Here is a 23,893-nt window from a genome sequence, read left to right as displayed (position 1 = left end):
TGCAGGTGGTGGTGATGGAGTATAAATGAAGAGCAGGCCTTCTGTTCTGCCTCACACCAACCAGCAATCAGCTGCTCTGCTCCTGTTCCTCCTCTTCATCACAGAGTCACCTTGTCCATCTCCTCCTCCACTTCCTCCTCAGACTCTACAGGTGAGTTGTTCTACTCCTCTTCCTCCATCTGCTCCTCTCTCTACACCTCCATCTCCTCTTCCTTCTTCTAACTCTACAGGTGAGTCGTTCTACTCTTCATCTCTTCCCCATCTATCCATTCTTTCATATCCCCTTTCACATCTGGAGGTGAGCTGTTTTCCCCCTCTTCTGCTCCTCTTTCTACACATCCATGTCCTTCCCTTCATCTTCCTCCTCCTCTGGTGAGTTATTCTACTCCTCCTCCATTACTCTTCCTCCTTTATCTACTCCTTCATGTGTATTATGGTTACCGTAATTTAAGGGACTCTTATCCAAAAAGTTTGTTCATTCGTGTGAAATGTGTGGGCGTGTGTGTGTGTTCAGCTCTCCTCCAGCATGGCGGCTCTGTGGCTCCAGTCTGTCTCTCTGCTGATCTTACTGATCGTATCCTGGCCGGGCTCACAGGCTGTCGCGCCCCCACAGCACCTGTGTGGCTCTCACCTGGTCGACGCCCTCTACCTGGTCTGTGGGGACAGAGGCTTCTTCTACAACCCCAAGAGAGACGTGGACCCTCTGCTGGGTGAGACCACCAACTGCAGACCTCTGGAATCCTTTTTCATTCTTAGTGTCAGTCTCTTGATTCAAAAATGAACCTGAGGGATGATGACTTCCCCTCTGACCGTCTGCCTGTTCTGTCCTGTCAGGTTTCCTCCCTTCGAAGGCTGGTGGAGCTGCTGCGACAGGTGGCGACAACGAGGTGGCCGAGTACGCCTTCAAGGACCAGATGGAGATGATGGTGAAGCGAGGCATCGTGGAGCAGTGCTGCCACAGACCCTGCAACATCTTCGACCTGCAGAACTACTGCAACTGAACAGTGCTTAGCCTGGCTTTGGTTAGCCTTGCTTAGCATAGCATAGCTTCGCTTCTTGGCTGCCTTGCCTTAACCCTGCCACCCCCACCCTACCACCAGAGGAGCAGCAATGTTGTCTCTCTGAAAAAGCAACTGCTGTCAAATGAAGTGCAGGGAAATGCAAACAGGGTGAAATTATTTTCCTAGAAAATAAAGTCTTTGAATTGAATTGATAGAAAATCAAGACGTGTGTTTATTCACGTGGTGGCTTCTTTATTTAAGGACATGGAACATGATTAATGAACCATTATGAACAAGTTTAACAGCAGTGGAGCAACTACTTGGACAGAACACCAAAATTAGAGCAGATGATGTGTGTTTACAGTGCAGCCAAACAAACACAGTGTCTTAATATAAAGTCATTATAATTGTAACAATATATGTATCATATGTAATAAAAATTATGACCTCTAATTTCATATTGCACAAAGGTAGGAATTGATAGATAACTAGATCGATTACAGCAGAACACACAGGACAAACAAATGTGCACAAACACAAGTACTAACATAAAAGTAAAAGCATGCTCCTTTTAAGTGTGCACATCGCAGGGCAAATGCAATTATAATGATTGATTATTCATTTTAATTTTGTGACATCCCTGGATTATTGGAGTTATGTCTTAAACTGTATTAGAAGCAAATGTCTCCTCTTTATTTATTTTACTGCTCCTTTTGTATTTCTAATTTATACTTCCTTATTTCCCTTCTCCTCACCGTACTAACCCTGAAACGATGATAATTTCTGAATTATTCAGTGTTTTTCCCACAAAGGCCACGAGGGGGCAGCAGTCCATTCCTAATCAGCGCAGATGGATTATTTGATGTTTTCAGCACGTTTCTGACGCTTCTGCACGTCAAAGAAGTTTAACTGAGTGGTAAACTTCTCTAAACCTTTGGTGGAGGAAGTGCTCAAACCTTTTAACTGAGTAAAAGTACTGATACACACTGTAAAAAATATCCTACTCTGTTACAAGTAAAAGTGCATTGGAATTTTTACTTGCATGAAGTATGTAAGTATGGCGTAAACAACAAAATGTAGTGCAGTACAAAGTACAACATTTAAAGTATAAAGTGAGATGAAAGAGTAAACAAATAAAGTAGCCTGTAAAAAAAACTGTAAAAATTTGAATATGATGTGATTTATTTCTCTCAGTCTTTTTAAATACTTGTATTGTAATATAATTGTATATTTGATACTTTCTCTGCCGTTTTAGTTCCTTTGGGGAACTTGGGAAAGATGATACACCTGTTGTGTCACACGACTCAGCCCGGCGGGAGGGGCGGGGCTGGGCGGGGCCAGGTGTCGCTTTGTTTACCCGTGCAACCCTCTGCTTTGGGTTCAGTCGATGTCAGTGTGGTTAATCTTAGAAATATCAGAGAGGAGGGGGTCGTGTCAATGCCCCCAGCTGACTCACTGTCACCGGCTCGTCGTTCGTGGACCAGCGGCTCGACGCACCGGGACAGTCCGCTGTTCCGTCTCTAGACTTCGCCTGTTCTGAGCTTCTAGCGCGCTGCTGCGTTTCTGTGGGTTTATTCCTTCAACAGAGCGACACGATGCGAGATGTTCAGCTGAATAATGAGACGTGCACGAACGGTAAGAACACCTGGCCGAAGATCGTCAGAGTTAAACAGGTGGAGGTTTTCATCTCTGTGTCCATTTAATGTGTTTATCTCTATCATGGCTATTATGAGGAAACACATAAGAACAAAGTGCTGCTATATTTTATACTGAATGCCTCTTTTTATACATCAGATTCACTGTATTTCATTGTTGTTGATATCTTTCACTGCATTTTTATCTCATAGCAGTGAAAAGTAGGCAAACGATGTACATTTAATACTGTAATTAAGTACATTTTTGAGCTACTTGTACAACCACACCACTATCATAATAGTAATAATAATGGGGGACACTGTGGATGTCGACCTCCAACAATTGTAATATCTCAAATTGCACCAATCAGAAAGGAGACAGAACCATGCAAGGACAAACTGATGTCTCACTTATGAGGTGTGAAAGTATACGTATGCATTTTTTCATGTGCAGGTGTTTTCCTCAGACTGAATTTAAATCCGCCCACTTTGTTGACTTAATGTCTTTGTCAAATGTTAGCTTTGCTGTTTCCATCCAGCCTGTGTCATGGGTGGTACCATCATCATTAAAAAGGTGTCTGGATCAGTAACAACATCATAATAGATGGTTTTTGTTTCAGTAATTTAAGAGAAGTGTTCTGTGTTCATTCTGCATATTTTCTATCAATGATTGTTTTTGTGTCCAGTGGTTGCAATTAAATTAAAGCAGTTCTTTGGAATTAATAAATCAGAAGTGCACCAACTGAACTGTATTTCCCCTGTAATTAAGTGATTTAGTTCCTCACAGGAAACGTCACGGGAATGTTAAGAACTTAGTCAGAAACTAAAAACCCTGTTAAAAGCATTATTTTTCCACAGATGTGGAAGCATCCTGATCCTGACATGTGAGGATGGTTTGACCTTTGTCTGTCACCTCCATGGTGACGCTTCAACATTTTTATCATGTTCCATCATTTTGAAGCCTTTATTTCCTCTCCACTCCATCTCCACTTCTTGTTAAGTGTAATCCAAACTGCTGCTGTCAGTGTTGCTGTAGTGTGAGCATGCTGAGGCCTCTCTGTTGACAGTGTAAATATTGAACTGCTCTACCAGCTCCTCTCGTCATGTTGCTCTAATCTGCCCAGTGGTCAAACCAGTATTACACAAGCCTTCACCAGTCACATAAAGGGTCCGGAGAGAGAGGACGTTTGTCCTTACAGCTCACCCAGTTCAGCATGTTTGTCACTGTCATGAGTTTAATCTTATTTATCAATGCAAGCACCCCCCCCCCCAAAAAAAAACCTTAAAAACACCAGCTTGTCTTTTACTTTAACAATCTTGTCTGTTTATTTGATAAACGCGACTCTCCACATGTACTTATGTTTCGTTGACAGACGCCATGATGCCTTCATGTAATATCAACCACATTATGTGTGTTGCGTTCAGGGACCGCTCAGAAGAACATGTTTGTCTACTATTTAGTAGACTAATAGTTATTTTCTTTATTGCTGATTTGTTTAAAATTTGTAATCCTGAACTGCCTCGCAGGCCGAGTTAAACAGTCTCAGCTTAAAACTAAAAACTAAAACCAGGTTTAATTCTGATTAAAGAAAAAGTCAGCAAGACAGTGACTCTGGGGGTCCGGTAAGTGTCTAAAAAAAAGACAGGACACAAGAATAAAAGCATTAAACAGAAAACTGGCTCTGATGCATCTGTCTGCAGGGTCTGTGCTCAGGCTGTGGTGCGGCTCTCAGTCTGCAGTGTGTGTCGTCCCCGGAGCTCAACCACTGTTCCACCCATATCCAGACAACAACACTCAGACAGCAGGTGTGCCTTCACACACACACACACACACACACACACACACACACACACACACACACACACACACACACACACACACAACACACACACACACACACACACACACACACACACACACACACACACCGTACATATCTGTGTTAATGGACAGGAGGGGTCTTTGTTTCAGTCTGAGGCTCTTTGCTTGCTTGTTTTATTTGTAAGATTGTTAAGATTTCGACACTAATCAAAGTTTAATTTTTGCTCAAATTGTCAGCAGTTACGTTCGAGAGCTGCTCGCCTGGTGATGTTAAAACTAGAAGCAACACTCACACACACATGTTGGATTGGTTCACTCATCTTCAGCTCTTGTTAATAAGAATTTAGCTCTTTGAAGATTTTGAGTCAAACCAAACATAAAACACTGTTCTGAATTTGCTAATTTAAATAAATCTACTGTGAATTCAATAAGTAACAAAGATTTGATGTTTTAACTTGGATTTAATTATGAAGAGAATAAAATATTAGTGCTGAAACAACCAGTTATTTTCACTATCAGTCTGAACATTATTCTCTCGATTAATTGATCCATAAAATGTCAGAAAGAAGGTAGAACAGCCTAGCGTTGATGATACAAATAAGGTAAAATATTAGAAACACCTGTCAGTATAGAATAATTCAGTTCAACAGCACCACAGGACACACTGGACTGTTGTATTAGACACATCAGTTTTAGCCAGGTGTACCTAATATCCACCTGAAACGCTTCACTTTGTGAAACACAAAGCAGACCGGAGCAGCAAATCCTTCCAGGTGCTTTAAAGTTCAGGTTACAGGTTGTTCAGCGACCTCAGTGAAAACATACTTCATAAGAACAACACAGAAAGAGGAAGATTAAGAATAAAACAGAGGCCGAATACTGAGTAGATCATTGTTTCATGAGAGAAAAGGTGTTTGAAAAGAGAACAACCTCACAGTGTGCGTTTGGTTTGGTTGTGCTGGAAAATGAAATCCTTTGTTAAAAAGAGGAAAATGTGTTCGTACTTCCTCAACACACACAATGCTGTCAGAAAGAAGGAGAACGGCGACAGTGTTTTGTCCTCCAGTAGATTGAAATTGAAGAAGACAATGAGGTTGAAGTTACTTTTACTGTTAGCGTCACTGTGGACGAGCCTCAAACAGTCGGCCAGCGTCGGTGCCGCAGCTGCTGCCACGTTTGGGGGTTAATGATATACCACAGAGTTTATTACAGCACAGTTAGAGAGGAATTCCCAAATCCAAGCAGACACATAGAAGATAGTTTAGAACCACATCAGCTGTCAAACAGCAAAAGCTGAACAAGTCTTCGAGAAGCTACACAAACATGAGATTTAAGCTTTGTTTTAATGGAAGCTTTTAAAGGGAAGGGTTGAAGGATGAGGACTGACACTGACACTAATGTGCTGGCCAATAGTTTCACATGTAAATTAAAATACAGTAAACTTAAGTAAATCTGTACATTTCTACACAGAACTATACGTTCATGAGTGCCTGGTGGACATAATCTGATTGATCGATGTCTTCTTATCATGAAGTCTTGTTCACTGAATCCTTTGGATTAGTTTTCAGGTCAGATAAAGTTCTTAAACACAGCGTGGACATACACACCCTCATGAACACACACTCGTTGACTTAATGTTTGCTTCCAGATTTGCAGACAAATGCTGCTTACAACCAATGGCTGGGCCTGACTCTGGCCCTGCTGTCCGCCTTCCTGATTGGTGGGAGCGTCATTCTAAAGAAGAAAGCTCTCCTCCGATTGGCCACCAGCGGTCACACCAGGGCGGGTGAGCAGAGTTGGATGTCTGAGCTCCTTTCTCTGATGTTGTGTTTTTAGGAGGCATAAAACGAGGTGTCACTCACACAAACATGATTCAGCAACATGTATGATAAAAGACGTGTATTTCCTGAAGATCTGGACAGTTTGTCTCATGTCATACATGCTGCGGCTGCATCTGTATTCGAAACAAGCTGTCAAAAAGAGAGTTGCTGAACTTGGACAAACACGTTTTTACAGCTCGGTTTTTTTCCGCTTCACTGGTCTCTTGGAGAACAGCTGCCTGACAGGAAACTCAACCTGAAAACTTAACAACAGCCATAAATGCTAACAGCTGTTTTAAGTCATTGTCTCAAGATCAAACAAATAAGTTTTTGCAGTGCTAATATTTATTATCTACGATTATAATCCTCAGATAATAAGTTAGCTGTTCATTTTCTTTAAATATCAAAGTGTGTCCTCATAATCAGGACATAAATAATTAGCTATTTTTTTGTCACTTAATAAAAAAAAACGGTGTTATGTTGTTTTTGTAAAATATGACACCTTGTGTGTGTGTGTGTGTGTGTGTGTGTGTGTGTGTGTAGGTGATGGAGGTCATGGCTACCTGAAGGACTGGCTGTGGTGGGGAGGCTTGTTAACCAGTAAGAATTTTATTTCCATCTCGGTTTATAATCCACAGTGTGACGATGGTGAACTTACAGGGAGAATCTGAAACGAGGAAATGATTTTCTTTGCTTTTAGCACGACGACTGGCAGCAAGCCTGACGTATTTCCTCCAGATCACACCTAAAAGCTCCAGAGCTGTCTGATTTTCATGGTTTATCTGGTTGACGTGCTTTCAGACGATGAGCTGCTTTGCTTTGTGTTTTCAACGGGTGGCTGAAGATTTCCACCACCTCCTCTGTCAGCCGCAGCTTTGCTTTACACTGGTGGCATGGCTGCCATCATTTTTTACAGTGGAGAGAATGGAGGCCATGGCAGCAACCATCCAGAGGCAGTTTCCATCCAAACGTAGCACAAAATTTCCAGAAAATCATCAACAAAAAAATCAAATTGTTTCTTCGTCCCATTTATTTCAGTGTTTCCGCTCAGGTTTTTTATGCAAAATGCACCTAAACATGGATCAAAACTTGACTATTCTGGGTGTCGGCTGCTCTCTCCCTCTGCAGTGGGAGCAGGAGAAGCCTGTAACTTCGCCGCCTACATGTTTGCTCCGGCCACACTGGTGACTCCGCTGGGCGCTCTGAGTGTCCTCATCAGGTAGCCGTAGTCCCTAAAGTTCAATTCTAGTTTTAGTTTAACTGCATTTATCAGGACAAAAGTACTGGAGAAGCTAAAAAAAAAAAAAAAAAAAACTGACTCACTGTGTGTGTGTGTGTGTGTGTGTGTGTGTGTGTGTGTGTGTGTGTGTGTGTGTGTGTGTGTGTGTGTGTGTGTGTGTGTGTGCATATTTCAGTGCAGTTCTGTCCTCTCACCTGTTGGGGGAGGTGTTGAACGTGGTGGGGAAGCTCGGCTGTCTGCTGTGCGTGCTGGGAAGCATCTTGTTGGTTATCCACGCCCCACAGGAACAGGAAGTGACATCACTACAGGAAATGACTAACAAGTTGCTGGAGCCTGGTGAGAGCGAGTTAAAGTCTGCCAGAGTGTTTGCATGCAGCTCACCTGTTTACTGACAGCTTTTGGCTCACAGTATTAGGTTGAAGAGTAATCTGTACTCTTGATTTAATGGAAATGACCTCAGACAGTACAGAAACCTCGAGGAAGATAAACCAGTCAGCATTTCTGTTTGCACCACCATCACACAAATCTTCACACTTTAGCGCTCTTGACACTGATAACTCCAAAGACAGCATGTACTGTAGAGAAGCGGACACAGCTACCCACTTGATTGTGGACATCGAGTTTGACATCATGGGCACCATCGCCATTTTACCGTAATGAGACCCTCATTTACATAATGAACATCATGCTGTATTGAAGAGGACTTGAAACTAGCTGGCTGTGAAGTCACCCCCTGCTGGCCATTAGAAAGAATGCAGACTTAAGGTTACGTCCACTAATTTTTGTTTGTGGATAAACCCATCTGACCTTTATTCTGAAAAGATCATTTTGTTTGACACCAATCACGTCTGAGCGATCCATATGAAGCTACAGCTAGCACTTTGCTTATCTTAGCTTAGCATAACGACTGTTCAGAATAATAAAGCTGTGTGTGTGTGTGTGTGTGTGTGTGTGTGTGTGTGTGTGTGTGTGTGTGTGTGTGTGTGTGTTAGGTTTCCTGGTGTACATGTCGGCAGTGTTGGTTCTGTGTGCGGTTCTCGTGCTGTATTTCTCTCCTCGGGTCGGTCGCTCTAACATCCTCGTCTACATCAGCATCTGCTCGCTGCTTGGAGCCTTCACCGTCTCCTCCGTGAAGGGCCTCGCCATCGCCATCAACACCGGTGAGAGATGAAAAACATAGAATATGAATTATTTCGTTTAAACAAAAGCCAAGAAGATTTTCCACATCAGGTCGTGTTCCCAGGTGTTGCACTGTTGTTCTGCATACATGAAAAAAGTCATACAAAGCTTTTAGTGTCTCCAGAGGGAGCCGTGTGAAGTCAGCTGAAGACTGAAGCTTGAAGATACATTAGCTGCTATTAGCATAACACACCCCAATCTCTGACTGGACTGTTGAGTTGCACTGTGGGTAATGCAGTTGTCCGGTTTTGACAAGGAAGATAGGTGCAATCCATTTTACTCAGAAAACCTCCAACGTGGAAAAGTGCAATGATAAATCTGTGGACGAGTCTCAATACTCTGTACGCTCTCCTCTTCTCTCTGTCTAGTGTTTTATGATATTTCAGTGCTTGCTAGTCCTCTCACCTGGATCCTGCTGCTCACTCTCATCGTCTCCATAATAACACAGGTGAGCCTTTAAGTTCTCATAGGAAGTTTCTTAATGACAGTAAACGCTGTGGCGTCTGAGCTGGAGACAGAATGTTTGAGAATCAGACATAGGTGTTTTTCTAATGCCCACAGGTGAACTACCTGAACAAGTCTCTTGACACCTTCAACACCCTGCTGGTCTACCCCATCTACTACGTCCTCTTCACCTCCGTGGTTCTGTCCACCTCCATCATCCTCTTCCAGGAGTGGAGGAGCATGGCGACCGTGGACGTGGTGACGACGCTGGGAGCCTTCCTGGTCATCGTGGTGGGCGTGGCCATGCTCCACCTCTTCAAAGAGATGCAGGTTGGTGGTCGCCAGGTTCCCACATCTGGTGGAAAGACTGAAGAGTGAAGCTGTTAGACCATCAGATCAATGCCTCTGATTTTGGAACATGTTTGGCAATCACATGGATGGATCATTTGGTGTCCACATACTTTTGGCCATTAATCATAGCTCACACAAAGAAATAGTGGTAATCTGTATTGATTAAAGGGATACAAAGTGCAACACATAAATTACTCCTGCTTTGATGTCTTGTAGGTGACGATGAGGGAGCTGACCAATCAGCTGTCTCAGCCGGTGGAGAGGGTGGGGCTCGCAGACGAGATTTCAGCCAATAGACAAGCAGAGGGAGGTGGAGGACAGGGAAGGAGGAATAAAAAAGAGGATAAATATGGACTGATGGACAACATGGTGATAGAAAGTCTTCCTCCTATGAGAGAGGAGGGACCAAGAGTCTTCATCATCAGCTGAAAGACACAGAGGACGAATGGAGACACAGGTTTGTGTTTTCTGTCTGGACTTTTTAGTTCAGACTTTTTAGTTCTGACTGATGTTATGAATCTTGTGCACTTTTTAATGGTTCAGGCCTTTAGCTTGACGGCGCTCCAGTTCACCATCGAGGTCCATCAGCTTTCACATAAACAAATCATATTTAACTGAAATCTACAACAAACGACTACAAAGAGAATTAGAATGATTACAGTCACCATACAACTGCAAAGTGATGTAAAATGACTGCAAGGATACATAAAGTAACTACAGATGCATAAGAACTACGTGCAGATGCAAACAAAGAGAATTTGAAAAGACTACAAACAGAATTAAAATGGCTACAAAGAGACAAAATATAACTACAAAGAGACTTTTGTCCCTAATAAAAGTGCATTAAATCAGGATGTAATCCAGCTGTGAGACATTTGAAATGTCTCCACTACACCTTCAGATCATCCTGTTTACTCTTTCCTTTTGAAGGTGGTGAGACGTGTTCTGTACTACGAGAAAATGTGTTATTGATCAGAACAGTTCATTCACCAGCAGTAACCTGAATTTATTGTCAACAAAAATCATGAAAATCATGAAAAACCAAAAACAGCAGCGTGTTTCTGAGCTCTCCGTCCTCTGCAGGCGTCTTAAAAATACTCAACACTGCAGCTGATCATCTCCTCTGATGATGTGTTTGATGTGTTCAGAGTAGTTGCGATCTGTCACACGACACCTCGTTCTGAGGGTCTGAATGGGGATCAGATTTTAATAAATAATAACCTGCAGTATTAATTCCTTCGCACACAGACAGGAGTGTGACTTGAGAGCAGCGACTTCAGCCGTGTGTCACGAATAACTCGAGCTGATGAAGACACTGTTTGTTGCTACAGTTCCGACAAAGAGATCTTGAGCAGTTTGTTTTCTGTTTGTTATGTATCAGCTTTACTGGATTTTGTGCTCTGCGACTATGAACCCTGTTTGAAGACCTGTGCTTATGAGATCGTTTAGCCTGGAGAGCTAACGGAGCTTTCCACAGGTGCCAGAGACGAAGAAGAGATCATTTTATCTTCTGTGGCAGGAAACACATCCTGCTGAGAGACCCATCAGATATTCAGGGCTGAAGGACAGTAAAAAGATTCTGATCTTTTCATGGATTTGTTGACAGTAAAGAAAAACACAGACTTCAAAAGAAAGAAGCAGTTTGGTGGGAAACATTAACAGATGTGACATTTCAAAAAGACGTCTTTTCATGCACTTTATTCACTTTAATGATCATTTCAAGACCTCAACAGACGTCAAATATATCTCATGCCCTTATATATTTTGAATTATTGATAATTAATAATATAAAAGATCTAATTTCTGACATCACTGTAAAAATATTAAATATTTCGATGGTAATTGGTAGAAGTTATCTTTGTAGTCCGAAGAGTGACTGAGTGAGGTATTTTCCTCTTGTTATTTGTTAACTTAAACTACTAATGAAATATTTCAGCACCACCCGAGCACAATGCAAAGTAGCCACATCCAGGTGTCATAACGGGCAGGAGCTGGGCCCAAAGAAGACACAAATGAAACCATGAAAATGAGCTTTGCGCTCTGCAGCTCCTGTAAGTGCAGTTTATGAACATCCACCGGTGACGTTTGAGCTCTCGCTCGTCTTCAGACTTCAGTCGTCTTCAGAAGTCTGAAAAACATCCCGAGCTCCGAACATCACTGCTGATGTACCATTAAATTGCACTCGAGGGAGCTGCAGCGTGAAGACCTTTTTCATGGATTGGAGTTTACCACCGTCAAACAAGAGGCCCTAAAGTCGAACAGACAGATGAGTTTGCTTTTATTTCAATGACGAAAAACATATCAGGGATAAAAGCTTGAATTTAGACGATAAGACTCTGGATGTTCCTGAGTCTGATTTTAAAGCTTCATGCTTCGATTGTTACTGTACTCGTCTCTGCTGATGACTGGAGTCCATGATGCAGCCGGACTACACAAACTGTTCCTGTGATTCATGCTGCCCATCATTCAGTGTCAACTTGATCTGTATTTTCCCAAAGGAGATAATTATCTCGACACGGTAAAACACAAAACACACACAGACATGAATAAAAAAATGCATACAAGTTGATCCAGGTGCAACTTTTTGGCAAGACAAGCCTGCGTTTGAGAGAGAATTAAAAAATGACCATTAAGAGACACAAAATGAGCACAAAGACACACAAAATGACAACAAAGAGACACAAAACAACTACAAAGAAACAATACGTTACAATACATTGATTGACAGCTCATGCCAAAAGTCCAAGATAAGCAGTCGCCTGTAAACCAAAAGTTCAAAAATTATTCTTGGGCGAAGTGCATATAATTATACTCTTTTTTTAAAAAGATATTATATATCATTTAACACTTCAGTCTTTTACACTTTAGTTTTATGTCTAGAGAGTTTTGGCTCCATCCTGGATCATTTGCGACTTTGACGCATTGCGTCCACACTGAATGATGCTCAGCAGTGAACTGTGTGGACGTCGAGTGTGTGTCTGCAGCTGAAGACTCTGTTGATGAAGCTCAGAGGAACAAACCAACCAAACTAATTAAAGACTCTCACAGTGTTCTGATAGTCCAGCCCATTCATGTGTGTTGAAGTTTGTGGAATGAATGACAGTAATGGCAGTTTTACATTCAGGGAAATATGTGTGTTTACTTTCTTGCTGAGAGTTACACGTTCACACCGATTCCTCCGTCATGTCTGTGTGGTAAATATGAAGCTAGAGCCAGCTTAGCTTATTTTAGCTTAGCATCAAGACTGGAAACAAGAGGAACAGCTAGCATGGATTTTGTGCAGATAATCAAACAAGGCTGGTTGATACACTGAATTAAAATCTTTGTTTTTGCATGTGTACAGTATCTACATCATGAAAATCGAATCATTGCAATGTGCACAAACGCTAATGCAAGCTAACAGCTGTTGGCAGATGTCTGATTATTGAAGTTTACTGTGACAAAGTGTGTCTCCCTGACAGTTTTTATGCTCTGCTAAGCGAAGCGGCTGCTGGCTGTAGCTTCATATTTAGTGTGCAGATGTAAACACAACTATTCCTTCAACTTCACCTTTACAAACTAACACGATGTTCACTGGTTTTTAAATCTATCTGCAGCCGGTGTCTAGTCTCTGATGCAGGTTGTTTTTAGAGAGCAGTTACTAAATGCTGCCTGCAAGGAAGGAAAAAATGAGCAGCATGTATGTAAAGTATGTGTGACTGAAGTTAAACTGCTCAAATGAAATGCAAAAACTCTGGTTTCATTCATCGTGTCTGATTCAGATGCTTTCGACTCACATCATCAAACTTTTAATTTCCTGTTTTTAAATCTACGTTTATATTTTAATGCACACGGATCATTTCAATAAAGACATGTGATTTCAAAGTTCTTTCATGGCTGTTTATTCCACTGCTTTTTGATGATAAGCACCACTTTGATATCTTCAGTAGGCTATTAATCAGTCATTTTTCTTTGTAATTATCAGTTAATCTTTTGATGTGAATCTTTTGATTGAGAATGTCAAAAAATCATGAGAAGTGGCATTACCAGAGCCCAAGGTTATTCTTCAAACTGCTCGACCAGTCCAAAGATATTAAATTCATAATTCAGTTCACTTTATTTGAGCCATCAAAGTCCACATTACTTTCGTTATGCAGCACTTTGAAATAAAAATAAGAGGCAGAGAAGACGATATTATTTGTTTGGCCTCTCAGACTTAGTTGGACGTTGCTTCAGAGTCGAGGAGCAGCAACAGCAAAAGCCTCCTTCACTTTCCAGTTCTCAGGTCTACAGACCAGAAGCTTCTCCCAGTTCAGACCTTTTGCTGCAACACTTATAATTCAGCTCAGGTGCTCGCTACTTCTCTGATCATCTTTGATCGATTGGCTGGAGTCCACCTGTGGGAGCTTCAGTTGGCACACACCTGTCGATGCAAAAAACAAGCCATGAGGTTGAAGAACTACCCTCAGAAGTAATGATGAAAACTATGACACTCCCATCAACCTCAGCTGCACTTTGCCTTTAGAGCTAGTTAGCAAATGTTAGCATGCTAACAGGCTAAACTAAGATGGTGAACATAGCTGCTGCCGTTAGCGTGAAGCCCAAAGTGCAGCCTCACAGAGCTGCTGTAGGCTTGTTTACACTGGGTTTAACATTTAGGTCCAGCAGGCTGTGAATGTATATCTGAGTCAGTACAAAGAAATACAGCGTTGATCATCGCACACTGTTCCTGCTTCTCCTGCGAGGATTCGCTGCCTCACAGAGGAGTGAGGATGTTGTCGGTGAAGTGTTTTGTCACAAACCTCAGCGGGCTAATTATCCAGCAGCAGAATCATCATGAGGCCAACAGACAGACTGAGTGTCAGACAGGAAACTCAGCAAGCTGCAGGTAGTTAGTGAGACGCTTCCTCGCTCTCCTCAAACTTTCACTGTAGTGCTGCAGAGGAATTTGAATTGCAAACTAGAGCGTCGTCCAGCGGCCCTGCAGCCGGTCACTGAACGCCTCATCCAGAGCCTGTTTAAGCCCATCAGCATGAATGTTTTTTGTTGAGGGAGCGTCACTTCCAGGTTAAATATGAGATGTGTGTACATACACCTGTTTTAATGTGCATTTTCAGTATCTTTTACAAAGCATCTGCTGTTGTCTGAGGTGTAAAAGTTGTGTGTATAAAAACAGAAAGAGTTAGTGAAGAAATGATGATGAATATGAAACAAGTGAAGAGTTTCAAGCTGTTTATTGGTCACATGGACAACAATTACAATGATGCCATCGTTGCTGCTGTCTGGGTCCCTCCAACGATACTCTGACAAAACATACAAAAGCAAAATTATGCAAGTAAATAGGGAATGGGAAATAGATAGAAGAGGGAAATATAAAAATAAAATGTGAGGAGCTGAAAACATCAGATCTGTGGGGAATGACCATCTTCCTCACATTCATGAAACTAACAGAAGTGTCTGATTTCCATCATGTTTTCCACCATTTGACCTTTGACTGCAGCTCTTTTAATGACTTCATCTATTTATGTCCTCTTCTACATTGATTTAATGACACTGAGTGGAAAATTAGCTCCACCTGCTGTTTATCTCACATTCACACAACAGAGGTGGATGCAAACAAGCAGCAGTTTACATTTTCTGTTGCAGGATCTCTGAAAATTTAGTCAACATTTGAACTACATTTGGATGGAAACTTGTGAGTGAGCAGGACAAGACGAAATCCCTTCATAGCTAACATCAAATTCAAAGGAGAATCAACATAAACCTGCAACATGTGATTAAATAGTCAAAAGTTTAATTTGATAAACAGCCAAAAAAAAAACAAACATTTAAACCCTGATTTAACAGAACTTTAGAGTTGTAGCAGACCTCAAATTTTCTGGGCATTTGTTTCAGTCGAGTACATTTTTTCCAAGTACTGTTCTTAAGTAGAATTTGAGGTACTTGTACTTCACATTTCACAATAACATGTGTTCAGAGCCTTTGCAATGCACTTGAAATTTAGCTCACGTCCTTCTATTTCTCTGATCATTGCTGATTGATTGATTGATTGATTGATTGATTGGAGTCCACCTGTGGGAGCTTCAGTTGATTGGACAGGAGCTGGAGTAGCACACACCTGTCGATGCCTCGGAGTGAAACACAAGGCATGAGGTTTAAGAACTACCTGCAGAGCTCATACCTGCAAAACTGATGATGAAAACTAATGACATTCCCATCAGTTAGCAAATGTTAGCATGCTAACATGCTAAACTAAGATGGTGAACATACATGCTGATGTTAGCATGAAGCCCAACGTGCAGCCTCACAGAGCTGCTGGCACAGCTGTAGATTTGTTTACACTGGGTTTAATATTTAGGTCAAGCAGGCTGTGAATGTACATCTGAGTCAATATAAGCTTTGTTACAGAGCAGCAGATCAGAAATAAACCAATCATCAATAAGCCAACTGTAGTGTTCAATGCAGTCATCAATTCTCAATGAAGATTTGCTGATTCTCCTCATAATTTTAAGATATTTGTAATAACTTTGAGGATTGGACTGTTGGTTGGACAAAACAAAAACTGTGAAGGTGTCAGTTTTGTGCCCAAATTTCTCACTATTGTCAGAATTAATCATTCATTAATCGATTAATGGAGAAAACAATCAGCAGATGAATCCAGGATAAAAGTAATCATTAGTTGTAGTCCAATACAAAATAGTCCAGAATGAGCTCCACCTTCACCAACTCCAACAGTAAAATCGTACTTTTACATGAATGCACGATTGATAATAATCTAATGATAGAAAGTCTAACAGTCACAGGGGACATTTTCTGCATTGAGTACTTTTGCTTGAAATACTTTAAATACATTTTCCTGATTATATTCACATAATTTTACTTGAGTAACATTTCCAATGCAGGACGTGTGTGGTACTCAAACTTATTTAATTAGTAAAAGACACTCCAGTAAAAGTTCTGAACACTTCCTCCTGAGCCACTGTTTGTTTTATTAGTCACAGCTGAGCTCCTCCTGCAGCAACATGTCAATAATGTCCTCTGTTAAGACAGCCTGCTGGTTCTGTCAGTTCTCCAGACGTCCACTGGGTGTCACTGTGGTACAACACATCGACCACTGACAGGCCAGTTTGAGGAGGTGAGCTGCTTCCTGTGAACCTTACCATGAATCACACTGCATATCAGTCAGACAGCTCCTTTAAAAACACACTGTGGATTCCCTGAAGCTTGAAATCCTCCGCGCTGCATGTCCTCATCTCCTGCTGAGTGATAACTGCCATTCAGAAATCCAATAAAGCCCAAATGTGTTTTTACCTGGATTCACCTCATCAGTGAACAGTGACCTGAATCTCCAGCAGGCTGTTCATGAGGAGTCCCAGCATCCCCACGCTGGTTTGTGTAGCGGTCGACAGACTGCTGGACGTGTTCCAGGGCTGCTGTAGGTGTCACGGCTCAGGACATGTAGTCTATCTGAATGTCAGGATCTACGCTGCAGTTTAGTTAAAGTCAATCCCACATCTAACACACAACACACCGTCCTGCTGCCCCAAATACTCATGAGGGCACCACATGTGGATTAATCCGCTACTGAAAATAGTCCTTAACAAATGCAGTAAAAAGTACCTTATTTTCCTTTTGAACTGTGCTGTAGTTTAAATATGAAGTATCATACTCAGGCCAAGAAGAAGTACTTCATTGTTGTGTTAAAGTACTTGGGTAAATGGACTTGGCTTCTGGTGAGTTTTACAAACTTATATGCATCATGTCACTCAAACTGGACTTCCTGTTTTGGTTGGTTCTGGTCTTTTCATTAGGTTGGTTGGTGGTAATAAATATAAGAACAGACTTATCCTTTATTTTTGGCTGGGAAAACATCTGAAATGTTCGGTAAGGAGTCTGTGCAGGTTTTACAGCCTTCTTCATCACGCCGATCAGCATCATTCAGCTCCTCCCATCGTCTCTGCAGCTCAATAATTGCAGTTATTCAGCACGCGATGATAATAATAATCACAGCTCTATCTGCTGCTGCTGATAACGACTCTCCGCTCTAACAAGTCACTGTAAACGAAAGCCATAATTACATTTTGCACGCTTTGATTGGCTTTCGTTAATTCCCTGACAGCCAATCAGCTCAGCTCCTCTGTCTGCGTTGTTCAACTTGTGTCCATGTTTGATGGTCATTTTAAACCCCCATAATCCTCTGAGAGGTCGAACCGGCTGCCTCATTTTTCCTCTGCTCTGACAGCTTCAGTGTCGTTTATGCACGTTACTTCTTATCTGACAGCTTCCAACAGATGTTCCTCCACAAATCAGCTTCCACGACTTGTTATTATGTTGTATCGTGTGATTTCTCTAATCCCTCAATACAAACCGGAGCTGCATCATGCAGTTGAATCTGTGTGTGTGTGCATGTTGTCTATGTGTGTGCATATAAGCATTACTGTGGTTATTTAAGTGTTATTGTGATGACAACTGTGATTTCAGGTCCACTGTGTTCCTCCCACACAGAGAAGAAGAACATGGATTGTGCTGTTACACATCAGCCTTTGTACTGAAAGAGTACTCATGAGCCAAATATGTGTTTTATGTATTATTATGTGTATTAGACGAGTTAGTCGCTGCCGTAATTGTTATTTTTTCTTTGTGTTACTGTTCCTCCACTGCTCCTCAACAAATTTGTGCTATTTGTGCTAAAACATAACTATGGAGGACACCCACTGAAGTATCCCACTGATTATTGCATAGATAATCTTAAAATGTGGTTCATAACGTTGGTGATCCTCAGACTTTTCATCTCGCACCATCATCATCATCATCATCATCATTACTTTATGACAAAATAACCTGCTGAACTTGCTACACCCCCCTCTGCCTCAGCTCTACTTTGTTAGCTGCCAATTAGCAAACATTAGCATGCTAACACTAAACGAAGTTGGTGACATACCTGGTAAACATGCTGATGTTAGCATGAAGGCTGACGTGTAGCCTCACAGAGCTGCTAGCATGACTGTAGACTTCAGTTTGATTTCATTTGGCGATACGCGTCTCTGTCTCAAAGTCTGAGGTTTTTTTTTTTGTTTTTTTCTGATTTTGTTTAACCATCCCTTTCACAAACAGCACAGCACAGACCAGAACAAGATGAAGAGTGAGTGCTGAAGATAATAAAACATGTACAAAAAGATGAGGCAGGGTACAAAGACGGGATACTTGTAGGCTGAGACATATCAAACTCTTGTCCTTTATGCTTTAGACTGTCTTTCATAACACGTTTTCTCCCATTATGTCAGCCTGTGTCTCCTCCAGGGCCCCGCCGTCTGATTCAGTACAAAAAAGGAGTTAAAATCCAACTCCTGTCACATCATTAGAACGACGACGTCTCTGTGTCTTTTAACATTTCACACCACTGGGAGAATGAAAGGTAGGAGGGGGCCAGTTTGGCTCCGTTTCTAGCTGCATAGCCGCCCATTTAAAAACCACGGGAGGCCGGGCTTGTCTTGATTTGAGCGTAGCCGTTATTTCCCCAGCAGGCAGGCTGTGACGGAAGCTACCAGAAACTGACAGAGATCCTGGATTGAGAGGGTGTAATGTGTCTATAAGCCTCCTTTAAATGCCCGGCTACCAGCAGATAGAGGCAGTCATGGAGGGAGACGGGGGAAGGAGTGAGGAGTTTCTCCGGGGCGTGCTGTGTTATTTTTAATTGAAAATCCACCTCACATTAATCAGATTCCTTCAGATGTCTCTCCTATAACCGTGGGCTGTTAACTCTGCGGGAGAAGTAGGCCGATGACGATGGAGATCAAGAGAGGGGAGATGAAATGATTCAATAGATTTATATTATCATCATTAAATTCATTTCTCTGTCAACGTGGACCAAAGATCAATCTGACTCGAGGTTTCTAACTTATAAAATAAAAAATACTGGAGAACAACAGCATCCCATTAGGTGATAAAGACCCATTCAATAAGGTTATTCTGTTTCTTATTGTCAACAAATCCCACTGAAAGACCCAAACCAAGCTCAGTACTGTCTGACCTACCGTCTGACCTACCGTTCTACTGAACACGTACATATTTAAAACAGCTCAAAAACGTACACTTTACTTAAGCAGGAGGAAATAGCTAATTTGTTGGGGACTATTTTAAGCAGTGGATTAAGACCTATTTGGTTTTCTAGTGAGTATTTTGGGCTATGAGGGACCGAGTTTGAGTTTTGTTGGGATTAACTGACAGTTTGACAGAGTGACAGTTTCAGGTAGTCCCACTGAGTAACCAATCCAGGAGGGGCAAGACAATAAAGGCTGTCAGGTGCAGAAGGCTGAGGTAGTTACCGGAGGGCAGAGGAGCAGACGAAGTCAGAAGCAGGCAAGGTCGATACCCAGAAGGCAGTTCAGGTGAAAGTGGGAGAGTCGTTTAAGTACTGCACTGATTGGAGGTGAGTCTCAGGTGTATGCTCAGGTGATTGGGCAGGTGGGTGTGGCTGAGCAGGTGTGCAGATGAGGGAGAGCGTGGCAGCAGGTGAGGAGCAGGCAGGCTGTGACAGGACTGAAAATGTCAAAATCCCAAATGACTCAATAAATAAATCAATTTCTTTATTTTGGCCGTTTCAGTCCTCCATACTCCCTCCGATGACGTAGCGGGTCTATAATTGTGTTTATAATAATCATGAGTTTGACCACTAGAGGTCACTTGACTGTAAACAGATGCTGTTTTGGGTCATTTGCTGAAAATACTGAATCTGCCATTTTTCTTCAGTCTCAAATAAAGAACAAAGTATCTGCAGTTGAAGTGAAGAGCGAGTGTTTCAGTAGGAGGGCAGAATGGTTCAACTCTGCAGATTTCAGGGAGACTGTCCTTCTTAACAGCTTAGCTGCAGGCTGTCTTTCTGTCTTGTTATCAGGGACGACTCTGCATTAGCACAGGGCCTTAAGTTGATGACGACAAATTTAAGTTTTTCAAATATAATTTGGAACATCAGCCTCTAAGATGAGCCGAGTGTGCCTCTCTCCATTCGACTGCTACTGACATTATGAGCTGACAAACAGGTGTGGTTACTGGATAAACAGAGGCCACAGATTGTGAAACATGGGAGTGAACAAATGGTTTGCTTTCCAATGCAAACACATTGCATCAAATCAAAATGAGCGACACTCTATTACCATTCAATAGTCCCATTTTCTACACTTGCTTTTTAAATGACATGATTGTTTGCACACAGACAGTGACTGGCATAAACCAATCGTGACCAATAACTGGAGCAGAAATGAATGATTACAGATTTCGCTCCAGATAAATATGAGTGAATACAGATGTAAATCAATCCTAATTGTTTTGATTAGATTTCACTTAAAGCGTGTCTTATTATTAGCCATGCTAGCAGCATGGTTCCAGTACTTTGGTCCAAACAGAAACAGCTCAACAGCTATTTGATGGATTACCGTGAAACTTAGTGCATAAATCCGTCGTTCTCAGAGGATGAATTGTCGCAGCTTTGGTGACTTTATGAACAAATACCTGCAAAGCTTCCCATCAGCTGTACATTGTGGTTCGGCTAATGAGCAAATGTTAGCAAAATGCTAACTAAGATTATGAACATGGACTGTCAGCTCATGGCACCGCTGTCAGGTAGAGCCGAAGCAGACTTGTGCCTGACAGAGCTGCTAGCATAGCACATGGTGCTATGACCTTCCTCTCCTCAGCAAAAAGGGTTCAAACCCTGAATGTAAACCTCTGCTAAAGGCCTGAAGGCTCTTTCTGCTGACTCTCGTTCTTTGTAGTACAGAAGTTTCTCTGTATGCCTGAAATACTTGAGCTCATTTTTACTTGTTTGTTTCAAACTTCTCCACATCTCTTTGCAGTGAAGAATGGTCTGGTGTTTTGTCAGCAGCCCCTCGAGGATCCTCCTCCTCCTCCTCCTCATCACTGTTCTGCTGGAACCTTCTACGAGGGCGAGCAGCGGAAGGTAATGGGCCACAAACTCCTAATCAGGGCCTTTCTGGGGCTAATTGTCGGCTTTGTTTCGGCCCCGTCTGTCTCCGTCCACCCTCACAGCCGGGGGAGTAATGAGGCGTTATACGATATGATGCCCCCCTCAGGACACCAAACCATTCAATGAAAGGTCCTGGGAGCTCAGAAAAGAGCAGAAGCTAATGGACAGAAACAAGGACGAAAAGATGAAGTCATAAGAGAAAGAATAGGAGACAAAGTCAGTGCGATAAAGGCGAGGCTTTGTGCAGGACAGAGAGAAAGAAGGAGGAAGAAGTGGAAATGAAGACACTGCACCAAGAGATGGATCGATAAAGCAAAGAAACAGAAAAAGAAGAAAAGGTGAGCGAGCCATAGGGGAGCATGGAAGAGAATCAGACCCACAGGCAAAGATGTTCATTTGATTGAACTTTCTAGTATGAACCAAATGATTTGAAAAAGCCTTGTGTACTCCATGAAGCCTCCAGTTTGTCTGGAACACTGAAAACTTTCCACACAAAAAGCTGCTGCTTCTTTTCACCATTTCCCACAGACTGAAGAAGCATTTTAACAATTAAAACGCCAGTCATGGGTTTTCCAGCATTCACCCACTGCACAATGACTCTTTAACAACATGCCAATGAATTGTTAATAAAGGGGTTTGTATGGTTAAACGTCTGAAGGCAATAAACTGCTGCCTGTACAGCCTCACCAGTCTCTCCCCAAGAACTCTGCCTTTTGTGCCTCTTTGTAGTCTCAACACAACAAATCATACAAATGGAGATTAACGTCTGGTCACAGCAGCGCTTAAAACGGCAAAAAGTCACAGCAAAATAACTTCATTTTAAAGGAATCAACACAATCAGCAAATTCTATCATGGAGGTACATGAGTAAATGTCTGCAGAGCTTCGCTGAAATCTGAAATGCAGTGTTGACCTTTGAAGGAGCAAAGTGCTGGAGAGTCCAAGATGGAGTATTATGGCTATCAGCTGTGTCAAGTGTTAGCGACTTTGACATAAGCCTCACTGAGCAGAACTTTTCCAACAAATCAGGTTTCAACCCAAGTAGAGAAACAGTCGTATTTAATAAATGCATTCATCTTATTCCCATCATTGGCAATAATCGTTTCACCCCAACACACATCAAGACAAAACAGTTTCCTACTCAAACAAAGGGTTTTAGTTTCCTGAGGAGGCGCCCGGCTGTCGTCAAAATAACAAAACAAAAACAAGTTTCACGTTTCTCAGCTGCTCATCGTGTTGATGCGTCGTGCTTTCTGCAGGGTGATTTTCTTCAGTAATGTGTGCTGAAGGGGGCAGATGGAGCTTCTCCAGCCTCTCACGTCACATTATCACTTCAGTACCAGAGTGAGAGTCCTCTGATCTGCCTCAGTTTCTCCACCAGGTCCAAATTTTCCTGTCAGTCGTCTCTAAAGCACTTTTTTTTTTTTTTTTTTTTGCAGTGATGCTCACCAGAAAAGCTCCTGATGCATAATTTCATCAGTGCTTTTGAGCAACTTCACTTTCAGAGCCTGACATTTTTACAGAGAAATAAACTCTTCCGGAGGTTCAATCACCACGATACAGTACATCTTTCTCCAGACTGTACTTCTGTACTCAGAGAGTGTCATTTCTGCCAATTGGTCACGGCAGATAAGAGCAGATAATTACAGTGGAGAGAAACTCGATATCACACTCTGTGATCTGACAGAGCTGCATTGGTCTTCAGAGGGGATTTTTTACCATCAATAGACTTGAAATAAAGAGTTCTAATGCGTCTCGTGTCGAGCTGGAAATGGGAGATAAAATCTGATTTAACCTCCCATCTGGTGTTGCCCTGTGGCTTCAGAGCATCCACAAATTATTCCATAAGGTTTCATAAGATGACAGACGAGGAAGATATATGGAGGAGCATCGCCACAGTTGTAAAAGCAGTTTAAAGAGACTGCTGAGTGCGAGCAGGGCTGATGTCTGAAACCCAACAAAGCTCTTCTTGATATTTGAGAAATGGCGGCCAAAGTTATTCAGTGTCACATCAACACAAGCAGCATTCAAGACTTTAAAGATTGGCAAAGAAATGTACTGAATCAAGAATTATCTTTGATCTGTTCTTTAAAAAAATCCTTAAAGAAATCAAATTGCATTTTGTTCTTGTCTCTGCGAGGTGTACAGCTGCTGTGTAAATCACTGTTAGGTGTCTGTTTATACACACAGAAACTTAATCAAATCTTGCCTAAAGCAGTAACATCACTGTATCACAGGGAGAGCAGATGGTCACACTGAGCCAATCAGCAGCATCCTACACACGAGCCACAGACTCTGAACCCCCCCCCCCCCCATTAGCTTTAATGCTAAAGTTTCCTGCTTATGTAACTTACAAACATGAACATACATCTTGTCCTGAACTTAAACCTGCTCAACATTTGACAAACTTTCATCAATTTGGGAAATATTTACTGGCTAAA

The 23,893-nt window shown here is 42.0% G+C and overlaps 2 protein-coding genes across 2 annotated transcripts; both read left to right on the top strand.

Annotated features, from left to right (window-relative positions):
- The first annotated feature begins 526 nt into the window (after positions 1 to 526).
- Positions 527 to 1,001, top strand: ins (preproinsulin). The gene is made up of 2 exons (XM_070983252.1): positions 527 to 710; positions 835 to 1,001. The coding sequence occupies exons 1-2, from the start codon at positions 527 to 529 to the stop codon at positions 999 to 1,001; spliced, it is 351 nt and encodes a 116-aa protein (XP_070839353.1).
- Positions 1,002 to 2,496: 1,495 nt separating this feature from the next.
- Positions 2,497 to 11,781, top strand: nipal4 (NIPA like domain containing 4). The gene is made up of 11 exons (XM_070983176.1): positions 2,497 to 2,636; positions 4,337 to 4,441; positions 6,106 to 6,243; positions 6,821 to 6,877; positions 7,406 to 7,496; positions 7,693 to 7,853; positions 8,510 to 8,677; positions 9,065 to 9,144; positions 9,258 to 9,470; positions 9,708 to 9,948; positions 11,599 to 11,781. The coding sequence occupies exons 1-10, from the start codon at positions 2,597 to 2,599 to the stop codon at positions 9,918 to 9,920; spliced, it is 1,266 nt and encodes a 421-aa protein (XP_070839277.1). The 5' UTR covers positions 2,497 to 2,596; the 3' UTR covers positions 9,921 to 9,948; positions 11,599 to 11,781.
- Positions 11,782 to 23,893: the final 12,112 nt, after the last annotated feature.

This window comes from Chaetodon trifascialis, chromosome 16 (genome assembly GCF_039877785.1).
Source record: "Chaetodon trifascialis isolate fChaTrf1 chromosome 16, fChaTrf1.hap1, whole genome shotgun sequence".
Classification (NCBI taxonomy): domain Eukaryota; kingdom Metazoa; phylum Chordata; class Actinopteri; order Chaetodontiformes; family Chaetodontidae; genus Chaetodon; species Chaetodon trifascialis.
Note: the sequence above shows the minus strand (reverse complement) of the source record. Positions and strands in the feature narration are given on the sequence as shown.

What these genes read in the sequence shown, in the direction of transcription:
- ins (XM_070983252.1), top strand. Translation starts at nt 527, where the DNA reads ATGGCGGCTCTGTGGCTCCAGTCTGTCTCTCTGCTGATCTTACTGATC. An exon ending in AGACGTGGACCCTCTGCTGG is followed by an intron (nt 711 to 834) that starts GTGAGACCACCA and finishes CTGTCCTGTCAG; the next exon opens with GTTTCCTCCCTTCGAAGGCT.
- nipal4 (XM_070983176.1), top strand. Translation starts at nt 2,597, where the DNA reads ATGCGAGATGTTCAGCTGAATAATGAGACGTGCACGAACG. An exon ending in GCTCTGAGTGTCCTCATCAG is followed by an intron (nt 7,497 to 7,692) that starts GTAGCCGTAGTC and finishes TGCATATTTCAG; the next exon opens with TGCAGTTCTGTCCTCTCACC. An exon ending in CGCCATCGCCATCAACACCG is followed by an intron (nt 8,678 to 9,064) that starts GTGAGAGATGAA and finishes CTCTCTGTCTAG; the next exon opens with TGTTTTATGATATTTCAGTG.